At 36.6% G+C, this 20,856-nt stretch overlaps 1 protein-coding gene across 1 annotated transcript; it reads right to left on the bottom strand.

Moving 5' to 3' along the window:
• Window positions 1-1,044: 1,044 nt before the first annotated feature.
• LOC110702897 lies at window positions 1,045-12,955 on the bottom strand. Its single transcript, XM_021880649.1, has 9 exons — window positions 12,177-12,955; window positions 7,675-7,909; window positions 7,131-7,300; window positions 5,845-5,987; window positions 5,457-5,634; window positions 4,733-5,303; window positions 3,880-3,992; window positions 2,895-3,138; window positions 1,045-2,347 (listed from the first exon to the last, which is right to left on the bottom strand). The coding sequence occupies exons 1-9, from the start codon at window positions 12,365-12,367 to the stop codon at window positions 2,120-2,122; spliced, it is 2,073 nt and encodes a 690-aa protein (XP_021736341.1). The 5' UTR covers window positions 12,368-12,955; the 3' UTR covers window positions 1,045-2,119.
• Window positions 12,956-20,856: the final 7,901 nt, after the last annotated feature.

Genomic DNA, 20,856 nt, shown 5'->3' on the forward strand with positions numbered 1-20,856 from the left:
AACTCATGTTCGAGCATAGTTGAAGCTCATTCGTGTTTGTTTATTTAATAAATGAGCCGATCTTGAACAAAATTTGAAGCTCATTTAATATATGAGCTTGAATACAAACATAAATATACTCGTTCAAATAAGTTCACGAAAGTGCTTCCATGTGAAAGCTTTGATAGATATAGATCATTTTATAACTTTTTATAATTTGTAACTTTTTTTTTTACAGGAAGAAAAAGGATTTCATTTATAAAAGATAGTAGAACGACACTTCCAAACAATTCCAATGAAATCTAAAATTCCACATAAGTACAGAACACCTTAGAACTAGCTTTATATCGCATATTCGATCAACGATCACCTTTAAAAAAAAAAAAAAACTTCATCTAAAGCAATACAATCTATGAGTTAGCATTAATTCAACTTGAAATCCGTACATGCATAGTCGTTTGTATGAAAATACGCATGTAGTCCTCTCGATACATATGAAGATTATGAAACTCTAGTTTTCACACCACGCCAGAGGAGCAAACAAAGAAACTAAACACACAAGAAAAACCACCATCTCAAGGATGAGATCTATATATTGAAAGCAATAAAAAAAGGTTTTTGGGGTTTACTACCGGTAGAACATTGGTGGAAGCCCTTACAAAGATTCACAGCTGAGACCAAAGAAAATAATTAAGATGAAAAAGAATGAGAGAATAGGGAGTATAGTGAAGGAAAACCTTAAAAAAAAAAAAAAAAAAAAAAAAAAATAAACAATACAAAACAAAAACAAAAACAAAAAAAAAAATAAAAACCTAGTAAAACTCTCCCAAGGGAGAAACTCTAGAGGGAACCTATAACTTCTTGACTTAAATTCATAATTGCTAATTTAAATCTAAAACTTTACAATTAAGATTTTATCATTATACTAATTTTTAGATTTTCAAATGTCAAAATTACAAAGCTCATTTATTAGAGCAGCTCATTTATAATTAAACTCGTTGACATGAAAAATGCCCATTTAATAAATGAACCATTCAAGAACCGTTCGCAAAAACTATAGTGTACTAAATGAACGGAGCTTGAACATATTATTGAGTTCACTTGAAAGTTCATTTGGGATCATGTTACACTCCCTAATAGATAGAGCGTTTTGTTACAGATTTAAATATTAGGGTGTGATATTAGAGTAGAACTAGTTTAAGACAAGTGTGTCGTTCAAAAAAATACGGAGAACTGAAGAGATTCTGCTAATAGTGGGAGAGGTGAACAGTGAGAACGGATAAGTCTTGAGGTCGAGAGGGTGGCTCAATTCATCATAATAAGTTAGCCTTGCCTAGGTGCTTTGGTATTATTTATTACCTTTTCTTTTTGGAGCGTTCCTGTGCTGAATGTTGCCTGAATACCACTCATGGGTCGTGTGATTTGAATTGTTGCTTCAGTTGCCGATCAGGATGTTTTGAACAACTGAACTGTATTGTATTGGTTTAGATGTTTACGAATTTGGTGAGGCTTTTTGTCTCTATTTCCATGCTTTCTGAAACTTTCAGAAATTTGAAAGTTTCAGGAACCTTGAAAGTCTCATTCATCATACAAGCCTTACTAAATAGCATATTGTGCTGCCTTTGATCACCAATACTCTCTCCTTGTTTCTCCATTTGGCCAAGCATAAGAAACCAGTCTGCACAGGATTCAGGGATTAGCCGAGGAATCCAGTGAAGTCTCCCAATATAGTTGTGGCTGAATGAACTCCAAGTTAGTTGCCTCCCTTCTGCATGTCATTGCGAGTCTTAATCTTGCTGATGAAGCTCCTTCCTTGAAAAATATCCTTTCTGTCGACCTGAGCAACCAGCTGAAGCTTGGTTATTAAAAGCCTTGGCATTTATCTTTCATTCTGTTGCTGTATATGCTTGCTGTTCTCACTGTTTAAGAATAGGTAGCCCTCACTTGCATCTCTGTGGGAAATGCACAACACTAACCATATGCACATAGGATTATGTTCAACTTTACACTTCTCATTAGATATATCTAGTATACTAGAAAAGCAATTTATTAGCAGTCATTCTATTAACAAGCAGCTTTTCTATCAGCAGAATGATACATGATATTATTACTAATCTACAACCTTCAAGCACACGTTAAATTATTTCCGTTTCTTATCTTCCTTTTCTCTCTCGAGAGCAACTGGTGCCGCAGGTATGCTAAACCACCACTCCCTCAAACGCCTCTCCCATTTCTCTGTGTTTGCTCTCCTAGGAGGGGAATACCTTGTGAATGCCTCTAGAAAGCACAACAGTATAATGTACTTACTTGGGACAAATGCCAAAAACACAGCCATGCCCGAAAGCACTATTGCACATTTCATGGTAGCCTACAATCAGCAGGATCAATATCAGATCTCGAGTCCAAACCACCATATATTCACATAAATCAAAACATTAAGTAATAGAAGAAAACACAAACAAGAGAAACAAGTTCTTATTTCCAAAGTCCAAACTAAGATCATGTTTGGTATAGTGTTTTTAAGGGGTGAAAATGGAATTAATTAACCGTTTACATTAACAAGTGCTTGGTATGACAGGTAGCGTAACACACTCCATTTCCTAAAGATAATTATATCCACTAATTTGTTACCTCTCCCAACCTGATAGTAACAAAATTGTTTCCCGCCTCAATTCTCAATTTGATAAAAAGGATTCCTATACCAAACAACTAATAATGGTAACACTTAGAAATTTAACCTTTCCTCTTATTATTCGTTTTTATTCCATTTCTTTTCCTTGATTCATACTTACCAAACATGCACTAAATGTACATGTGTATAATTGGTTCTCCTTTTTTCCCCCTTCTTTTTGAGGTGCTTATTCATCAAAGAATTATATATCTATATTCAATTAGGTAGAGGCTGGAGTGCTAACCTGAGGTGAAATGGATAACAACAAGGCACGTAGTTTGAGAAGAATAATATTTCCAAATTGGATGAACTCTTCAGCTTGAGAAACTGCATTCTGGACTGCCAAAATCTGCTCCATTGCATTCTTTGCTGGTGGAGCTATAACCTTCACCTCTGAAACAGGTCGACCTTGACTAAACCATAGTGTCAGAAGCATAAAGAAGGCAATACAGATCAGAGGCGAAGCAAGAACATACACAAGCCATCCCCTGCAAATGCACAACCAAAAGGTTACTATGAACTAATACCCAGGAATTCAGAATGGTCAAGCATACAAGTATCATATATTATAGGATTTGACCAATTTAATGGCATGAATGCCTCTGGAATTATTTGTCAAAGCCATCCTAGTCCTTAATTTCCTATCATTCTGCAGCATGTTAACATGCCCGAAGCATGTAAAGTGTTTATGTCCTTTGGTAAACACACAACATGGGAAGTGGGAACATGCGAAGTTGTTTGGATAAGTCAATTACGTATTAAAGTTGGACTGTTGGAGTATAGGAGCAATGAATATGTTGCAGGTTAAAGTTTCCACTGGGGTAACCCTCTTTTTAACAACAACAACAACAAAGCCTGGTCCCAAAATGATTTGGTAATCCTCTTCTTTCTAAAAAGAATTATGTAGTAATAATTACACTAATTAAATTAAATGTTTTCCTCAACAATCCTCATTCCATTAGCTAAACCAATATCATGAAAGAGAATCGGACACTTATCAAAGAACACCAAACATAGATTGCAAACTGATTATACTAGTCTAATCAAATCCCCCCAAAGATATTTCATACCAAGATACTTTGACACATAAGAAGATGGCCAAATAAAAGAAAGGAATGTCAGGAATGAGGCAAAGCATGTTGATAATTTTACATGAAGAAATCTTCTAGTGTAAGGCCATGGACGCATGACATAATCAGCAGAAAAAGAATTAGATCCAAATAACTTGCCTGAAGACAGCATAAGCAACAATTGTGCAGAATACCAGAGATTTCAAAGGCTCTTCCCAATAAGCCAGAGAAAAGATACAGTTGACAAGTTCTAAAATTGGAAATAGTAGCTCCTGCAAAAAATGTCAATAAATTAGTTAAAGACAAAAATAAAATTCTGTCCCGGGGAAATAACCTAATTCTATCAGGTAAAGAGACATGGATCAAGAAATGAATCCATAAAATCCATGGGGATGAATAATGCTTTTGGTGTTCATTCCCTGTCTCCCCCAGAACCCTCATTTGTCTCTGTCATTATCTCATATGCACACCTAACGCGCACGCACGCGCGCACACACACACAAACACAGACACACACACCAAAAAACCACCACTATCTTGTAACCATATAAATACTAGTATTTAACTTTCCAGAGCAACCATTGCTGAAGCACAGATATATGATAAAATCATAAAGTATTAAGTTTGGTCACCACTATGCCATAATAAAGTAGTCAGATCCCAATTAAACATAGCCAGTTTAAATTCTCACCAAAAGCCTATGATATTCCTGCAAACCGTCATCAGCAGCGTCACATGTTTAGACATGTACTTTTAATACCACTCTGTTGGTCATGGTTAATGAGTGTAAGATTGTAAGGCTATTCAATTCCAACTAAGAAAAACTAGTAGTGCCCCAAAATGATTGGCTTAAACACCTGAAAATGCGATTACCTATAGACATGTCAGTGCTTTCTACGGTTGAACAACCACAGTAGCATATCTGGGTTCAACCCACTAACTTCATTTGCTAGTGCGAGCCTATTTCTGAATGGATGGCCAAATGTTAATGTCAAGGAATATCAAAATATACCTTCATTACCGCCAAGTTGGTATCAATACCATCTACTTTAACACCATCCACTGTTTCCTGAGCTAGGACCGCCTTCTCATAGCTACTTCTTGATTCATTAACAACCTTCTCCAGGGGAGTTGTATCCCCAACTGCTATCTCACCCACAAGGAGTACATGATTGTTATGGTCATTGGAACCAAATCCAAAGCCTAAAGTAGTGGCAACCGCTAAAGCTGAACTAGAGTGTAAGCCACCTCGTCGAGGACTATTGGTCCTTTCTAACTCCCTTGAGGTGGACATACTGGCTAGAGTTTCTAGAATCATATCTCCCCCGGGGAGATGATCACAAAGATTAAAAAGAAGAATAGCTTCCACACGAACAGGACCTATTAAGTTCATATCTTGAATGGCCTGTAACCGAAGAATCCCAAGTACAGCTTTTAGAAGTGCTTCTTCCCGTCCAACGCCAGATATCTTGTACTTGCGGATGAATTTATGAGCAAATAAAATCTCCTGTATAATTGCCAACCAATAGTCACGTCGACTATGCCCTTTGAGCTCAGGAAATTCCATTATTACCGGTTCTGATCTGAAGGATACATAATGAATTTAATCAACAGATCCAAATTTACAAGACAGTACTATTAGCTACAATATAGTAGTCTTCTGGCACACAAACATGCACATTATAAGGTATAAGCTGCCACAAACCCTATAGACTAGTAAGAGATGATGGTCTTACAGGGAAACAGATTTGTAAGCAACAGCCTTATCAAAAAGTCTTGTACCCCATGGACCAGTCAATTCAGGTTTGACACTCTGCTTCAAATCATCTGCTAGGTCATAGCGTGTCGCTTTATCGTATGATACAACTTTAAGAGGTTCAAAATATAGAGCATGATCAGTAAGGATTAGTCTCCCTGCATCAGATGAAAAAGTAAGAAAGAGGTAAGAACATGGTGTAAAGACATAAAAATATTTAAGAAAAATTATATGTATCACAACTTTTAACCAACTGTACTACAAGAACACCATTTTCCTCCCTAAATAACAGCAACAATGATAACGTTGAAGTTGGAGAAGGTGGTCCCAATTGGGTGAGGAAAAATTTTCTGAAAAAAATGACTCACCAGGCCATGTAGAAATTCCTAAATGCTGGAGAACTGGTTGGGTTGTCACTGTGCCATCCACTTCCACTATCTTCTCCCTCCTACCTGACCGCAGTTCAGACAGCAATGATGAATCAGATTGATTCTTCAATTTCTTTACAGCTCTGCAATATTAATATGAGAGTAAATTATGGGGTTTTTTCATGTCTTCTAAGATATTAACATATGAGTAAAATAAGTTGATAAGATAGTGAAACGAATAAAGTAAGAAATTTCGCTAACAGCCATGCCAGAGATACAAACAAAATCACACTAACACATTTCCCCACATATAAAAAAATTAATCACAGTTGATGTCTTTGGAATTTAGTCTTTTTGCAAAAGGATTTCAAATGAAAAATGCATCCATAAATTCTAAGATATTAATATATGATTGAAATCAAGTCAGTATCAACGTTTGCCAGACGTAAAATAGAAAAAGTTCATCAGTAACTACACATGATCAGAAAAAATAGTAACACAATAACACATGCTTCCTTCTTTTTTATTTAAATTGATATTTACTCTTCTGTAACAGTATTAAGAGTTCATTAATTTGGGCCAGTTTCCTTCTCCTATTTACACTAAACCCTAACTATGTACAATTAAATTTTCCAACATTTTACATTTCATTTGCTTATTATTGGGTGGTAACATCAAATATTTATCAGCAAGTACAATAGTGTTAAATATCTATTATAAGAGAACGGAGCATAAATACAACTTAGGAACTGCAAAATAAGCCAAATGAGTAGGATCATTTCGTCCCCAAAAGATGGACTCTCCCTGGGAACTATATTTTCAAAGGGACTCTCTCTCTCTCTCTAAGAAAAAAGGAAAGAAAAATTAGAGGAGTGCTATTTATTGATACTCCTTATCTTGTTATTTAATTGCCGCAAGAATCAACTATCAGCAATGCTTTTATGTAATTATTAAAACAGGTAAGGAGGATAATTAGGGACAAGTTAGAAAAAACAGTATAGATGTAGGTAGATTGGTCATAAATTTGACTAAATAGAATCTACTCCTAGTCATGACCAGCATATAAAAATCCTAAGCAGCTGTAGCTTAGTGGAAACTGGGATAAAAAAACAAGAGTTTCAGAATCCAGTTGGAAGCATATAGAACATAAAGATGTAAATACCTTGCCAAGTGCCAAAATAAGAAATTTATGCATAATTGCCATCATCTAGGACAAAAAGCAAAAAGATATTAAACCTGTAGTTATTACTTGAACGTTGCAAGAACTGAAGTCACCAAAATGCTACCTTTCTAAGCCAATAAGGTACTTGTCATAGACAGAGTACTGAAGGCGACCACCAGTTGAAGCAGTAAGCACCTGAAATAAATTGTTACTGATGACTACATTCGCAATTACAGGCACAGCAGGTGCTATCCTAGAAAAGGCTTCCAGTCCAACAGTAGCATCTTCATCCACCTGCAACAAGGTTAATCAGACAGTATGCCTGAGCATAAAAGAAGGTTTGAAGCATCAAGGTCACAGAACTCCCCTTCCCCCATCTACAAAGAAATTTATAGAACAAAATCCTCAAACATACAATTAGTAGTAAACAAGCGTAATGAATTATGTTTAATGGATGAAACTAGGGGGTAACTATTATTCATTTGGAGGATAGGACTTGCAATCACTGCTAAAGTTGCTTGCCATAGTCAGTTATCCATAATGTATGACAAAAAATTTCAGAGCTGGTGCAGAAGGAAGCCACGTCCGAGATCTAGAAAGCTCTCTTGAAACTAAAACTGAAATTGGCCATTATTTCTATAAATTACGAATAAAATAGATATACTCACAGTAAGTAAAGGTTGGCTGGAAGAAGCAGGAAACTCCCACGCAAGCATCATATCATATGTTAAACGACGGAATTTTTTATCAGCCAAATAACCAGTCACTTGCATAGACAGGGCAAGTGCTCTAAAACAACAGTACTCCAGTAAGTTTCTAGCATAATGAGAAGGGCCTCTAAGAGATTCCGAAGCAACTGAATCAAAATCATCTTTAAGATCACTTGTTGAAATCCCCAGTATTCTGCAAAGTAAGGCAGAAAATGTCAGCTTTAAAAGTGAAATACCGAATAAGCAGAAATTTTCATATAATTTAAAAAATTATAATTGAATTATAATTGATAACAGCGCAGCAGGCTTATATCATGCTATACAAATATAATAATCTCAGATGTGCAGTAGTTCAGAAATGTACAGTGTCAAAACAATCACTGGGCTAGAATCGTGGCAAACAAAGCCAACAAAAAAATGTGAGGCATCTTGAGAAAAAAAACAAAGAATAGCAGTATGGCAACGAAATGTGATATGTTATAAGATCCTACATATGATCTCTCACCCATGATATAATAAGAAAAAGAGAGCCGCCTACAACACCCCAAGTCCTACATCCAAACATTATGGAGAGAGTTGATCGGGATATTAAAATCTAAGCCTTCTACTAAAAAGACAGAGCCTTCATCTTCTAAGCTCAAACAACTCTTTGTATCAACCCATAGGACTATAGGAGACTTCCTAGAGTTCCCGCATGTATGGATTAGTAGGTTGTCTAGCAGAGGTAATAAGATAGACTATTATTATTGGTATCTTGAAGTGCACACTGATAATTGAGCCTACAAAAGAAAAATCATATTCATAAGAAGAAAATTTATGACCAACCAAAGAATCCCATCAGAATATAACAAGAGATGTAATTAATAAAGAGGGAACCTAGCTCTACTGCCGAAACAATAACACCAAGGTTTATAATATGACTGCAACTGCAATTGTAGTAAAACCTGCAGAGTTTTACTTCAGTGCATTTTGGCATAAAGATTTGAGCAGACATGGCATGATCTCTATACTGCTTATATTGGCCATAGTTACGCATTTTTTGCTTCAGCGGAAAACTTGGCATAACGGGTTAGGCACAATCTTTATGCTAGTCGTATAGGTCACATTGGCCTATTATCAACCAACAATTAACTAAATTTAGCAAACATCTATTTGGCCCACTGAAAAACTATTCTACATGACTCAATACAGTGTTCTCTTATCAGACTAAAGTGTCTCTTTAAATAGGGATGTTGAGAGACTCCCACCAAAGTGGGTTAGCATAGTAGTTAGAGTAGATCATATGTTAATATGTGGCAGACCAAAAGTACATTTAGCAACTATAGACAATTAATGGCTGATTATTTGGCCTTATGACCTCCTCTAGGTGTTTCCCATTTTCATGTTGCCAGTCTTTTTACAAAATTAAGACACCCAAGAAAGTTATCCTCACTAAGTGCAATAGCAGTAAGACCTACACAAAATGTGAAAGCCTAGACTGCAAAAGGAAACGTATCGGAAAAGAGCAAGACCTAATATCAACTCTAGCGTTTTCCAAATGGTGCTGATTTATCATAATCATGGTGCAGGTCACAACACTTCATCAAATCCCAAGAACACAGCCACTGTAATTCCCACAGCAACATTTGTGTATGACATCATAATAAAGGTTTGTACAGGTTAATGATCCTGTATACAGTCATGAAGATATCGATTTATATCCTATATAAAAAACAACTCCAATATCATTCATCATCTCTGTTGTCAACTGTCATAGAGCATTTACGTAATGGAAAGGAAAAGTGAAGGTATCTTGGTCATGCAATTTCATTAAGAGTTTATAAGTAAGAAGCTCTGCCCAAGAAACTTAACTTTTAGCAGAAATAAAGGCAAAGCAACTACACAGAATCAATACACTCGCCACTAGCATACAATAGATAAGAGATGGAAAACATTGACAAGGGGAAAAAAATATTGTTTAGAACATGCAACCCTGCAATAAATTTCTCTAAAACTCAGCAGAAACATTTCCTCCTATCCGTTGGAAAACAAAATACTTCACAAACATAAATCTACTCCAGCATAGCATGGAAAGCTCTAAGAAACTATGCTGCCTAACTATTCCTTTATAAAAATCGACCTTTTTATCCAACGGCCTAATATAGCTTGACAGCTCCTTTTCCAACCACTTTCTTAGCATAGATTTTGAGGAATATGTGGGATCAGTAGCAAGGTAAAAATAAGCACAAATTTCTCCGTCCTCTCAAAAGTTTACCCAAGAAGAAAAGGAGCCTTAAAATCGGGCTAGATAGAATCACATGTCAGTCAAATTGCAAAAACATGCATTTCACAAAGATTAAAAGCTGTTGACCAACAATAGTAGGCAAGCCGCACCTTTCTTGGAAAACATAAAAATAAAAAATAATTACAATGTAATTTTGGTTTTGTTTAGACTTTAGAATTAAACTTTGTACTTAAGAAGAAAAGTTCCAGCCTCAGAAGTCAGAATGAGGTAATATTTGAAATTTACACATAAAGTAAGCAACCTAAAGTCCTAAAGAGCCCAATTTAGCTCAAAGCACTAGTTTGGTCCATACATCAATCTTGTAGTGCAATCTTCAATTTGGAGCATCTATTACATGTTCTATTTCAATTGTTTGTGAGCTATATGTAATAAATCATGTATGGTAAAGTTTAAGGTAACTTTCTAAAAACCTTTTCAATTTGTAATTACTCTTAAACTCAACCATCACTGATAAAAGTGCATTTCTTACACGTACAAATATTACAGGATAGAAAGAATTAAAAAGTATATTGAAAATGCAAATGTGTCATGTTGAAACACCCAAAGAAGATCATGGCTGATAAAAGTGCGTTACTTACACCTATTATATGATGGGAAAAAAGGTGTGGATAATGCAAATGTACGTAGTTGCTACATCAAGAGAGGAAAGCTTAACAGGATAGAAAGCTTGCTTAACAGTAGAAGCAAAAAACGCAGGGCACTATCCTCTAGGCAAGCATATATGTAATATTCGCTGAAAGTTTTTAAGAGTTTCATTGACATTCTTAGGCTTCTCTTTCCATAATCTGGTGTAAATTGGTTTGCTAGCTTTTATTTTGTGAAAATCAAATTTTGATTTTCTTTTCTTAGTTCTTTAGTGATAAACATGATGTCCTTCTATTGTTGGAGAGATTTGAAAGGAAAATGAAAGGTTACTCTCTCCCTCCTCTCACCTCCTTTTTTTCTTTCCGTTTTTCATTCCCCTCCATTTCCCTTCACTATTGTAACCAAACATAGTGTTAATCTCAATAATTTTAAGTTTGATAAGGTATCCAAATTCATACTACATCTTAAAAACAAATTAAAACAAGTTTAAATAAGGGCCAATGAATTCAAAGAAGAAAAGAAAAGGTGAAAAGAATGGAATCTAAGCCCTTCACACTATGTTTGAATAGAGAGAAAGGGAGGGGTGTTGATATCCCTTACTTGGATAGCATATGGAAGGAGGGAAGGGGAGGGAATTGGAAGGAACCAAGTCATTCCAATATTGGAAAAAAAGCTTTAAAGAAAATGGAAGCTCTCCCTCCCCTTCCTTCCCTTTCCCTTCTTTATACTTTCCTCCCTACCCTTTCCCTTCATAATTGCTATCGAAAAGCAACAAACCTTCCACATATCTAGACTAAAGAGTTCATGTTCGTTACTATGGACAACTTGAAGACCTATTTTAGAATTGGCCACTCACTAACTCATGAATTCAGTCATATAACGTAATCAAAATATTTGTGCTTCAAAGGGAGTTAGATAACTCAACAAAAATAAATAACATCAATTCCAGCATGCTTATAACTAAAAAACTAAGAAAATCATTTCACTCCGGAAGCTACCATGCTTACCAACTCCAATTTGCATTTCTTTGAACTCCATCAGTCATACTACGACAACCTTTCACAATGGAAGCTAGCATGCTTACACATAACTATTATTAATCATGCCAACTTTGAAAATATCTAACATCTTCCACAAGATGGACAGCATAATACCAACTCTAGTACTCCATATACCACATGAAATTGTTTAAGAACTCCACAAATCCATAGTTTGTAAAGTACAATCAGGTAGTCAATTAAAAAACTAAGGGGGTGCTTGGTTCACGAAATCTAGGTAAACCCATACCATTACACATTGCATACTGCCTTGATTTTTGTCATAGAATAGATATCAATGCATCACATTAGTAACAAAATGAAGACCCAACCACAGAATGGAATCATAATGTTTACATAATGCCGCGATTTTAGGCATGTAAAATGTAATAGACATAATCGAAAATTCCTCTACAACAGTACACCGAGTTTGATGATTCAAGTTGAGGATCCAATATAGAGTAAACCATAATTAAATGAATATAAATTTAAAAAAACCAACGATTAGCATATCAAGATTGCTTAAATATGTGCATGAACATTAATAGTGATACCTTGAGCATCTCCTAGCCACAACATTAGCAACAGAAGAAAGCTGAGGTATCCAATTACTATCTCCAGAAGATGATTTGCCTAATTCCTCCATTTCCTCTTTAAATGAATCCCGACTACCAACCAACCATTTGAATGACCCTTCTCTCATGAAATCCTCCAACATATTCCTCGTTTTGTTCACCATTGTCATCTAATCACAAATTCAGCAATTACCCAACAAAATTTACAAGAACTTCAACCAACCCACCAAAAGTTATTGGTGTTTTCGAGTCGATTTTAAGTCAATAAATGTCCCCAACGAGCCCAACAATGCGGCCGATTAAAATCCTAGATCCGCCACTGATTATCACTTCATCAGTATTCAATACCATACCAAAAAACAAAACCCAATTACTTATAAACACCAATACCCAGAAAATCAGTAGAAAGTTTCAAGAACACCCATTAAATGATCTCAAGTTAAAAATTTCCTTCGAACCTATGAAATACAGCAGGAATTATGAAGAATTTATTCGATGAGTAAAAATTTGTAATAGAAACTGGTAGAAAGTTGAAGGGGTGAATTAGAATCGAAGCAAAGATGGAAGTATAAGCAAGAAGTTAAGGAAGTAAATGGGAGAAAGAATCAAAGTTCACATTTTTCACGAAAAGATTGAATGTTGAATCGGTGGATTTTGGTTGTATTGTTTAAGCCGGCTTGATATTTTGTCGGATAAGAACAATTAAAAGAGAAGGCGAGTACAAATGACGTACATATTCATCGGAAATCGATGTTAGTAGTATGAAAAACAGAAAGAGCATTACAAAATTAAAGACGGTGAGATGCACGATTAGGTTGAGGCTTGGGCTAGCATGCTTCAATAAAAGGCTTGTTAAACTTGACCCAAATTTATGTGGTTGGGATGCTCGATTTGGTTTGGGCTTTAGACAGTAGCACTTAATCCAACAACTTGGATGGATACGGAATTTGTAGGGGCATGTCAAAATATTATGGACTTAGGCTGTGTTATATTCTAAGTTTGCAAGATGATAATGGTACTTGGATTAGTGAGGATTTTTTATTAAAGGATATGGCTGTTTCGTATTTTCTTAATATCTTTTCTGCAATTCCTTTAATTTTGCCTAATCAAACTTCTTTCATGCCAAATTTTATGCTAACTGATTCTGATCGTGCTAATCATTCTAGGCTTCCTAATCTGGGGAAATTAAGAATGTTTGTTTAGAATAAATCCTATGAAGTGTCCCGGTCCCGATGGCATTCAACCAAAAAAATTTCAGCATTTTTGGGGGGATTTGGGAGGATTTATTAGTGATTTTTTTAATGACTGCTTTAGGAATTTTAGGATCCCTTCTGTGATTAATAAGTCCTATATGTCTCTTATTCATAAAATTGAAGTCCCTTGTCATATTTCACAGTTTAGACCTATAGGTTTATGTAATACGATTTATAAGTTAATCACTAAATTAATTTCGGATAAGTTAAATCCTTTTTTGAATAAACTTGTGAATCTTGTTCAATCCAGTTTTATTTCGGGTCGTGGTATTGAAGATAATATTACTATCACTAAGGCGATTGGCTCATATTTGTAACAAAGCTAAAAAAAATGGAAAAAATTTAGTGGCCCTAAAGCTAGATCTTTCTAAAGCCTATGATAGTTTAAATCGTCCTTTATTAGAGATACTCTAACTAGATTAGGGTTTTCTGATAGGCTTATTGATTTTATCATAGACTGTATTTGCTCCCCTAGTATTTCTGTTTTGTAGAATGGTGAAATTACTAAAGATTTACTCTTTCTCGAGGCATTAGGCAAGGCGATCCCGTGTCTTCTTATATCCTTGTTTTATGCCTTAAAAGACTTTCTATTATTATTGAGGATCAAATGAAGTCCAATTCTTGGAAGCCTACTAAGGTTAGTACCACGGTTCATCTTTCTCATATTTTTTATGCCTACGATGTTTTCCTTTTTGGTAGGGTTTCCAAAGAATGTTGAGGCTATGATGGACACTGTTAAAAATTTTAGTGCTATTTCAAGTTTATCCATTAACCAATCGCAATCTTCCATGATATTTCCTAAGAAAATGCGCCATGTCCTTAGAAGTGATATTGTTGATTCCATAGGTTTTTGTGCTACTTCTAATTTTGGCAAGTATTTGGGCATTGAAATTCATCCTAATAAACACAAAACTGCTCATTATCTTTGCCTGCTTGATAAAACTATGGGTCATATCAAAGGTTGGCAAGCCAAATTGCTTAATTTGGCGAGGAGAACCATTATGATTAAAGCTGTTTTGAATTCTTATCCGATTTATCATATGCAAACAACCTTATTCCTTTCTCTGTGTTGGATTCTCTTGAAAAAAGTTGTAGGAAATTTTTATGGAATAAAAATGATCAAGTCCATTACTCTCCTATGCTTAGTTGGGGGCATGTTACTAAACCTATGGAGATTGGGGGTTTGGGAATTAGAAGGCTTAGGGAATGGAATATCTCCTTTATTATGGACAAACTTGGGTGGACATTTTTTAATAATCCTCACAAGCTTTGGGTGAAAATTTATGTAACACCCTAGAATTTCCTTTCCTTTAAAATACCTGTGTTTGCTCTTTTTAAAATACGAAATACGAAATTCTAAGACAATACCGCCACCATGAAAAACGGGAAAGCCAACCATCAAAGACACACAGCGGAAGACTCTCTTTAAAACCATTCAAAACAAGTCAACTTAAAAAGTCAAACTAAATTAAAGTAAAGTCAACCAAAAGTCAAACAAAGTCAACCTACAACTTGGAACCATTGTAGGCCCTTAATAAAATCGAGATAAAACATTTGAAAACCATTGCGTTAGTCTCAAAAGAAAAATATATAATAAATAAAGCAATAAACACATCATATTCTTATGGAAACTAAATATGATTCGCTCTTCGCTCATGCCCATCATGAATATGCTTCCGCACCTAAAAGCTTCTCTTTACTTTGTCCCCACTACTCGCCATTAGAAATCGGTCGTTATAGGGCCAAGATAAAGACAAGGCCAAACAAACATACAAACACACAATCAGCAATGCTGAGTGCATAAGTGTAAACAGTACGCACTAACATGCTTTCATCCTATCAACACACAACTTATCTTGTTACACCAATTTACAAGCATATAACATACAGCATACAACATAACCAACTAACAATTCTCTAGATTATTTATTTAGCTTGATTACACATCGAACGGGTTTCCCCCTAACCTGCCCCAATAAAGGGGTACTAACACGGGAGCTAACCATGCCAGTATAAAAGAAGCACTCATAAGTGGCGGAATTCCTATGCATAATAAAAATGAAAAATACAGCGTCCGGTACTCCCAGTAGAAGTTATGGTCAAATATAAAGTTGCATAACTCCCCTCATATGTTCATACTCAAGGTATATACGTTTCAAGAGTTTTGGTGCGTAATCTCTTTCACTTTACGTTGTTTACATATTTTTAGACTTGGTGATGACTCTCAAACCATCATACAATCAGTCATAATAAATCATTCAAACAATCAAACATACCAATTTAATTCTTGAATTTGTGACCAAAATATAATTTAATCCTCGTGTACACAAACACTTAAATAGCTCATTTCTCATGCTTATAGCATCAATAAAAATTATATGAATCATAATAAAATTTCCTTTTTATATTCCAAACAAAATTAAACATTTAGTTTAATTAAACATGTTCTTTATCATGCCAATAATAAAAGTGTGATTCACATTCAACAAGCCAACATAATTAATTTCAATCATCAATTCACCAAAAATAATCCATACTTCACAAATCAATCACCAACATCAATCCAATCAACAATTCTAACCAACACCTATCATGATACTACCTTGAAATTAATTAAACAAAGCGTAGCATGCTTCTATACACTTAAATAATTACCGAGTACGTGAACGTACCTCGAATATGATCTCAAAATCGCCACAACTACACGAAATCACTCACTAGGAAATTGTTGGGTTTCGTAGAGTCCGACTCTACGCGGAAGAGAAACCCGCCCAAGACCCGCCCACTAATTTAGGCAACTAAGCATGCAATCACTAATTTAAACAACAAATTAAAGAGAGAAGGAAAAGACATTCTTACCCTTGACGCGTGCTTCGCTCGTAAACCAAGCTCTTACTTGAACCCCGTAAATGCAAGGTCTCCGACGGCTCGTACCCACGAACCCGACCCGATCGGTCCAAGTCTCGAAGGTTAGTCGAGACCCGACCAAGAAAACTAGAGTTTTACGAACTTAGGGATTTCTCACTTATCCAAGGAGATGCCCTTTTAGCTCCACTCAAGTGTTCTTCCTAAATGCCAAAATCTTGGTATTTATAGGGAAATGAACCTTGAACTCCCCATTCATGATCATTGTGGGAGAATTTCATTTTGTGCAAATCAATCATAAAGCAACAAGTGGCATGAGGAAGAAGAGGGAAAATGAGGACCACCCCAAGGGGGGGACCAACTCATTTTTCTTTCTAATTAACCAACCAAGGAGGGGGGGGGGACCATTTGCAATCCCTCCCTCTAAGACAACACGCAAGTGGTCCCCACCATCCTAGCAAAAGGGTGGCTGGGACAGCTGGCTGCTGGCCAGCCATGGCTGCATAGGCTGCCTTGCTGGCCCCTAGCAGCATGGCTGTGCTAGCAAGCCAGCCAGCATACGCACATGCCCAACCAGCAAGCCACGCACATGATGCGGGCTGCCGCTAGCATGATGCGAGTGCTGGGCGCTGCCTAGCACTGCCTCGCATTGATGCTAGTGCTGGGCGCAGCAAGTGCTAGGCGTTGCTAGCCTTGCTAGGCGCATCGCCTAGCTTCCACGCAAAGTACGCAAGGCAAGGCCCCAGCCACAGCGATGCTGCGAGCATGCGAAGGGCTGGGCACCATGCGCGCCATTGCTTAAGCTTGGTGCTTGGTGTTTGGCCCCCTAGCATGCTAGCAAGCACGCAAGGCACGCCAGCTAGCACATATGCACAGCCACACACGCACGCACGCCTAGCGATGCTGTGTGGTGCTGTGTTGCTAGGAGCTGGCCCATGGTTGTGTGCTAGCACGCACATCCCCAGCACGCTGCCAGCAAGCTGCGATGCTTGGGCTGTGCGAGGGCCAGCGTAGGCTTGGTGCCAGCTAGCCAGCAAGCACGCATGGTGCGATGCTTGCGGCCAGCACTTGCTGGGCGCCACGCCTAGCGATGGGCGATGGCAAGCTGCTAGGCCAGCCCGCCCAGCCACGCACACTTAGCAGCCCCTTATGCGCATGGACCATGCCTAGTCTAGCACTCACATGGCTAAGCCAATGCGAGGCTACGACTAGGCTTTGAACTTGTTGCTAGATTGATTTCACGTCTCGGCGAATTCTAAATTAGTCTTGACTTACGACGCTCGGTCTCGACGCCCTAGGCTCGATATCCGACGTCTTTGTTCGTAAAACTCCGACGACTTATTAAATCCTTCAGATTGATTCGTCGTCTCGGATCGGTTGTTCGATTGGGTTCGACCCGAAGGGTTCAGTCAAGATTAAGCTGTGACATTACTGTCACCGATCAGAAGCCGCCTCCACCTAGGCATTCCGATCACTTGACCTTACTGAAGAATTAGCTCTCTGATAATTTTGAACCCTCTATCAGAATAATACACTTGTTGGAAGGATACCATTCCTTTCAGAAATCTCCTACAACCCAAAATTACAAAGAGACATTAATACCTATTCAATATAAATCTTCGGCAACATATACACTCTTTAAATCACTTATAAACCCTCTAAAACAAGATGAAAATTAATTTAAAACCTCTACTTTTCCAATTAGTGGGTAATTAAAAATCCTTTCGAGAAACTCTATCCTTTATATAAAAATTCCAGCTTTATAAAACATGTAAAATTGCTATAATTATGTTTAAAACATCTAAAATAATAGTTTCAATCACCTACAATCAATTTCCATCAATATACATTAATTTAGAAACCTAGGGTTTTCAATTTGGGGCTTTTCAATTCAAGAGCTAAATCTGAAAATTATATACATAATAATTATAATCAAACATCATAAAAATCATCACACAACCCAAAAATAATAATTGAATCAAGGCTAGAAAAATTTTAAAACAAAAGAAGAGTTTTTTTTTTTAAAAAAAAAAAAAACTTGTACACAAAAAGGGAAAAAGAGGGGAGAGTGGTCGGCTCTACCTCCCTGCGGCTGCTGCTGCTGCCGGTCTATGCTGGTGGCGGCCGGTTCTGGTGGTGGTGTGCGTGTGATGTGTGTAAATTAAAAGGGGAGGGGGAAAATTAAAGGAGATAGAAAATAAGAGGAGAGAGAGAGAGTTTACCTATGGGTATTCTCCACCTTGGGCAAGATCTAACTTGCTCATAGATAGGGTTTTTATACCCCCTCTCTAAAAACCCTCCTAAGCTTAAATTCGCCTTTTGCCTTTAATGATCCCTTCTTCTATTCAAACTAGTCATTGACTTTCTTTAAATACCATTGACTTTAAATTTCCTTTTATAAAATAATATGTCCCAAAGTTTGTAAATAATAAAATAAAATATTTTCAAAGCAATTAAATAAATAAAAATGGACCTTAAATTAAAATAATTCTTTTTAAATTAATATAATAACATAAATAATTCATTTCAAATTATTTAAATGCTTCATTAAATAATGATTTAAATTAAAATACGTATAAAAATACGGGGTATTACGGTCTACCCCCCTTAAAAGAAGTTTCGTCCCGAAATTTGGGTAACGAAAATCAGACTTTTCCTCACTTTGTATAATATTGCTGTACTCTTTTGACATACTTTTACCTTTAATGTCTCCTTGAAATCAAATTTACTCGAAATAACCGTTAAAAATGTGCAAAAAGAACAAAAATAACTAAAAATATAGAGAAAAAGCGCGAAATTCTACCGCATACTACCCCCCCTTAAAGGAAACGAGTTACGTCCCCGTAACTCAACATACCTCAAACAATTCAGGGTATTTCTTTTTCATCTCCTCCTCGACTTCCCAAGTTGCTTCCTCATATTCTTGGTTAGACCATAACACTTTAACAATCTTAACTTCCTTGTTGCGTGTACTACGCACTTTACTGTCAAGGATCTTGATAGGTCTTTTCTCGTAAGTTAAGATTTGATCTAACTCAATTATTTCAGGTTGTACCACATGTGACTTGTCAGGTATATACCTTCTTAACTGAGATACATGAAATACATCATGCACTTTACTTAGTTCCATAGGTAAGCCCAACCTATAAGCTACCTTGCCTACTCTCTGTAATATTTCATATGACCAATATACTTTGGGCTAAGCTTTCCTTTCTCCAAATCTCATGACACCTTTCATTGGTGACACCTTCAACAACAGTTTGTCACCAACCTCAAACTCTTCCTCTCTACACTTCAAACCTGCGTAGCTCTTTTGGCGATCTTGTGCCGCTTGAATCTTAGCTTGAATCTCTTTTACTTGCTTAATTGTATCCTCGATCATTTGAAGCCCTAAGATCATTGTTTCACTTATGTCGTTCCAACACATAGGACTGCAACACTTCCTTCCATATAATACCTCAAATGGAGCCATGCCAATGCTTGCGTGGTAACTATTGTTATAAGAAAATTCAATTAAGTCCAAGCTATCTTCCCATCCCCCTTAGAAGTCTATAACACAAGCCCTCAACATATCCTCCAAGGTTTGAATAGTTCTCTTAGTTTTTCCATCTATGGTAGGGTGAAATGTTGTACTCATCTTTAGTGTTGTACCAAAGTTTTCCTGCACACTCTTCTAGAACTTTGAAAGAATCTCTATCAGACACGATATCCTTTGGAACTCCATGTAACCTCACAACATTCTTGATGTAAGCTTTTGCAAGTTGCTCCATCTTCCAGGTCTCCTTCATTGGTATAAACACTACAGATTTAGTAAGTTTATCCACCAAGACCCAATGGTATCATTTCCACTCTTTAACTTTGGGAGGCAAGTCACAAAGTCCATCGAAATATAATCCCACTTCCATCCAGAGATTTCTAATGATTGCACAATTCCTTGCAGTCTCTTGTATTCTATTTTAACCTTTTGACAAGTTAGACACTTTGCTACAAATTCCGCAACTTCATTCTTCATTCTAGACCACCAATACATCTTTTTCAAGTCTTTGTATATCTTGCCCTCCTGGGTGTACTGAGTATGGTGTATTGTGACCTTCATCCATTAATTTTCTCTTTACTTCCTCACATTTTTGCGGTACATACCATCGACCCTTGTACCTTAAACTTACATCTTCATGAATTTTGAAATCAATAGCCTTCCCTTGCTTTATTTTCTCATGAATCCTATCCAACTTAACATCTCCTGCTTGGTTCTCCCTTATCTCATCAAATATTGTTGGTTGAATACTCAGATTCGCAAGTATACTCGCTGGTACTCCCCATTCTACCACTTCTAAATTCATTTTCCTCATTTCCCTACACAACTCATCAACCACTATCAAAGTGTTCAGTCCATGACTGGTCTTACGACTTAGAGCGTCTGCAACTACATTTGCTTTCCCTTCATGGTATTGTATGTCCAAGTCGTAGTCCGTTGTAAATTCTAACCATCTCCTTTGGCGTGAGTTTAGATCTCTTTGGGTGAAAATGTACTTCAAACTTTT

This window comes from Chenopodium quinoa, unplaced genomic scaffold, assembly GCF_001683475.1.
Source record: "Chenopodium quinoa cultivar QQ74 unplaced genomic scaffold, ASM168347v1, whole genome shotgun sequence".
Taxonomy (NCBI): Eukaryota; Viridiplantae; Streptophyta; class Magnoliopsida; order Caryophyllales; family Amaranthaceae; genus Chenopodium; species Chenopodium quinoa.

What these genes read in the sequence shown, in the direction of transcription:
- LOC110702897 (XM_021880649.1), bottom strand. Translation starts at nt 12,367, where the DNA reads ATGACAATGGTGAACAAAACGAGGAATATGTTGGAGGATTTCATGAGA. An exon ending in AGGAATTTCTACATGGCCTG is followed by an intron (nt 5,635 to 5,844) that starts GTGAGTCATTTT and finishes CATCTGATGCAG; the next exon opens with GGAGACTAATCCTTACTGAT. An exon ending in CCAACTTGGCGGTAATGAAG is followed by an intron (nt 3,993 to 4,732) that starts GTATATTTTGAT and finishes CATTTTTTGCAG; the next exon opens with GAGCTACTATTTCCAATTTT.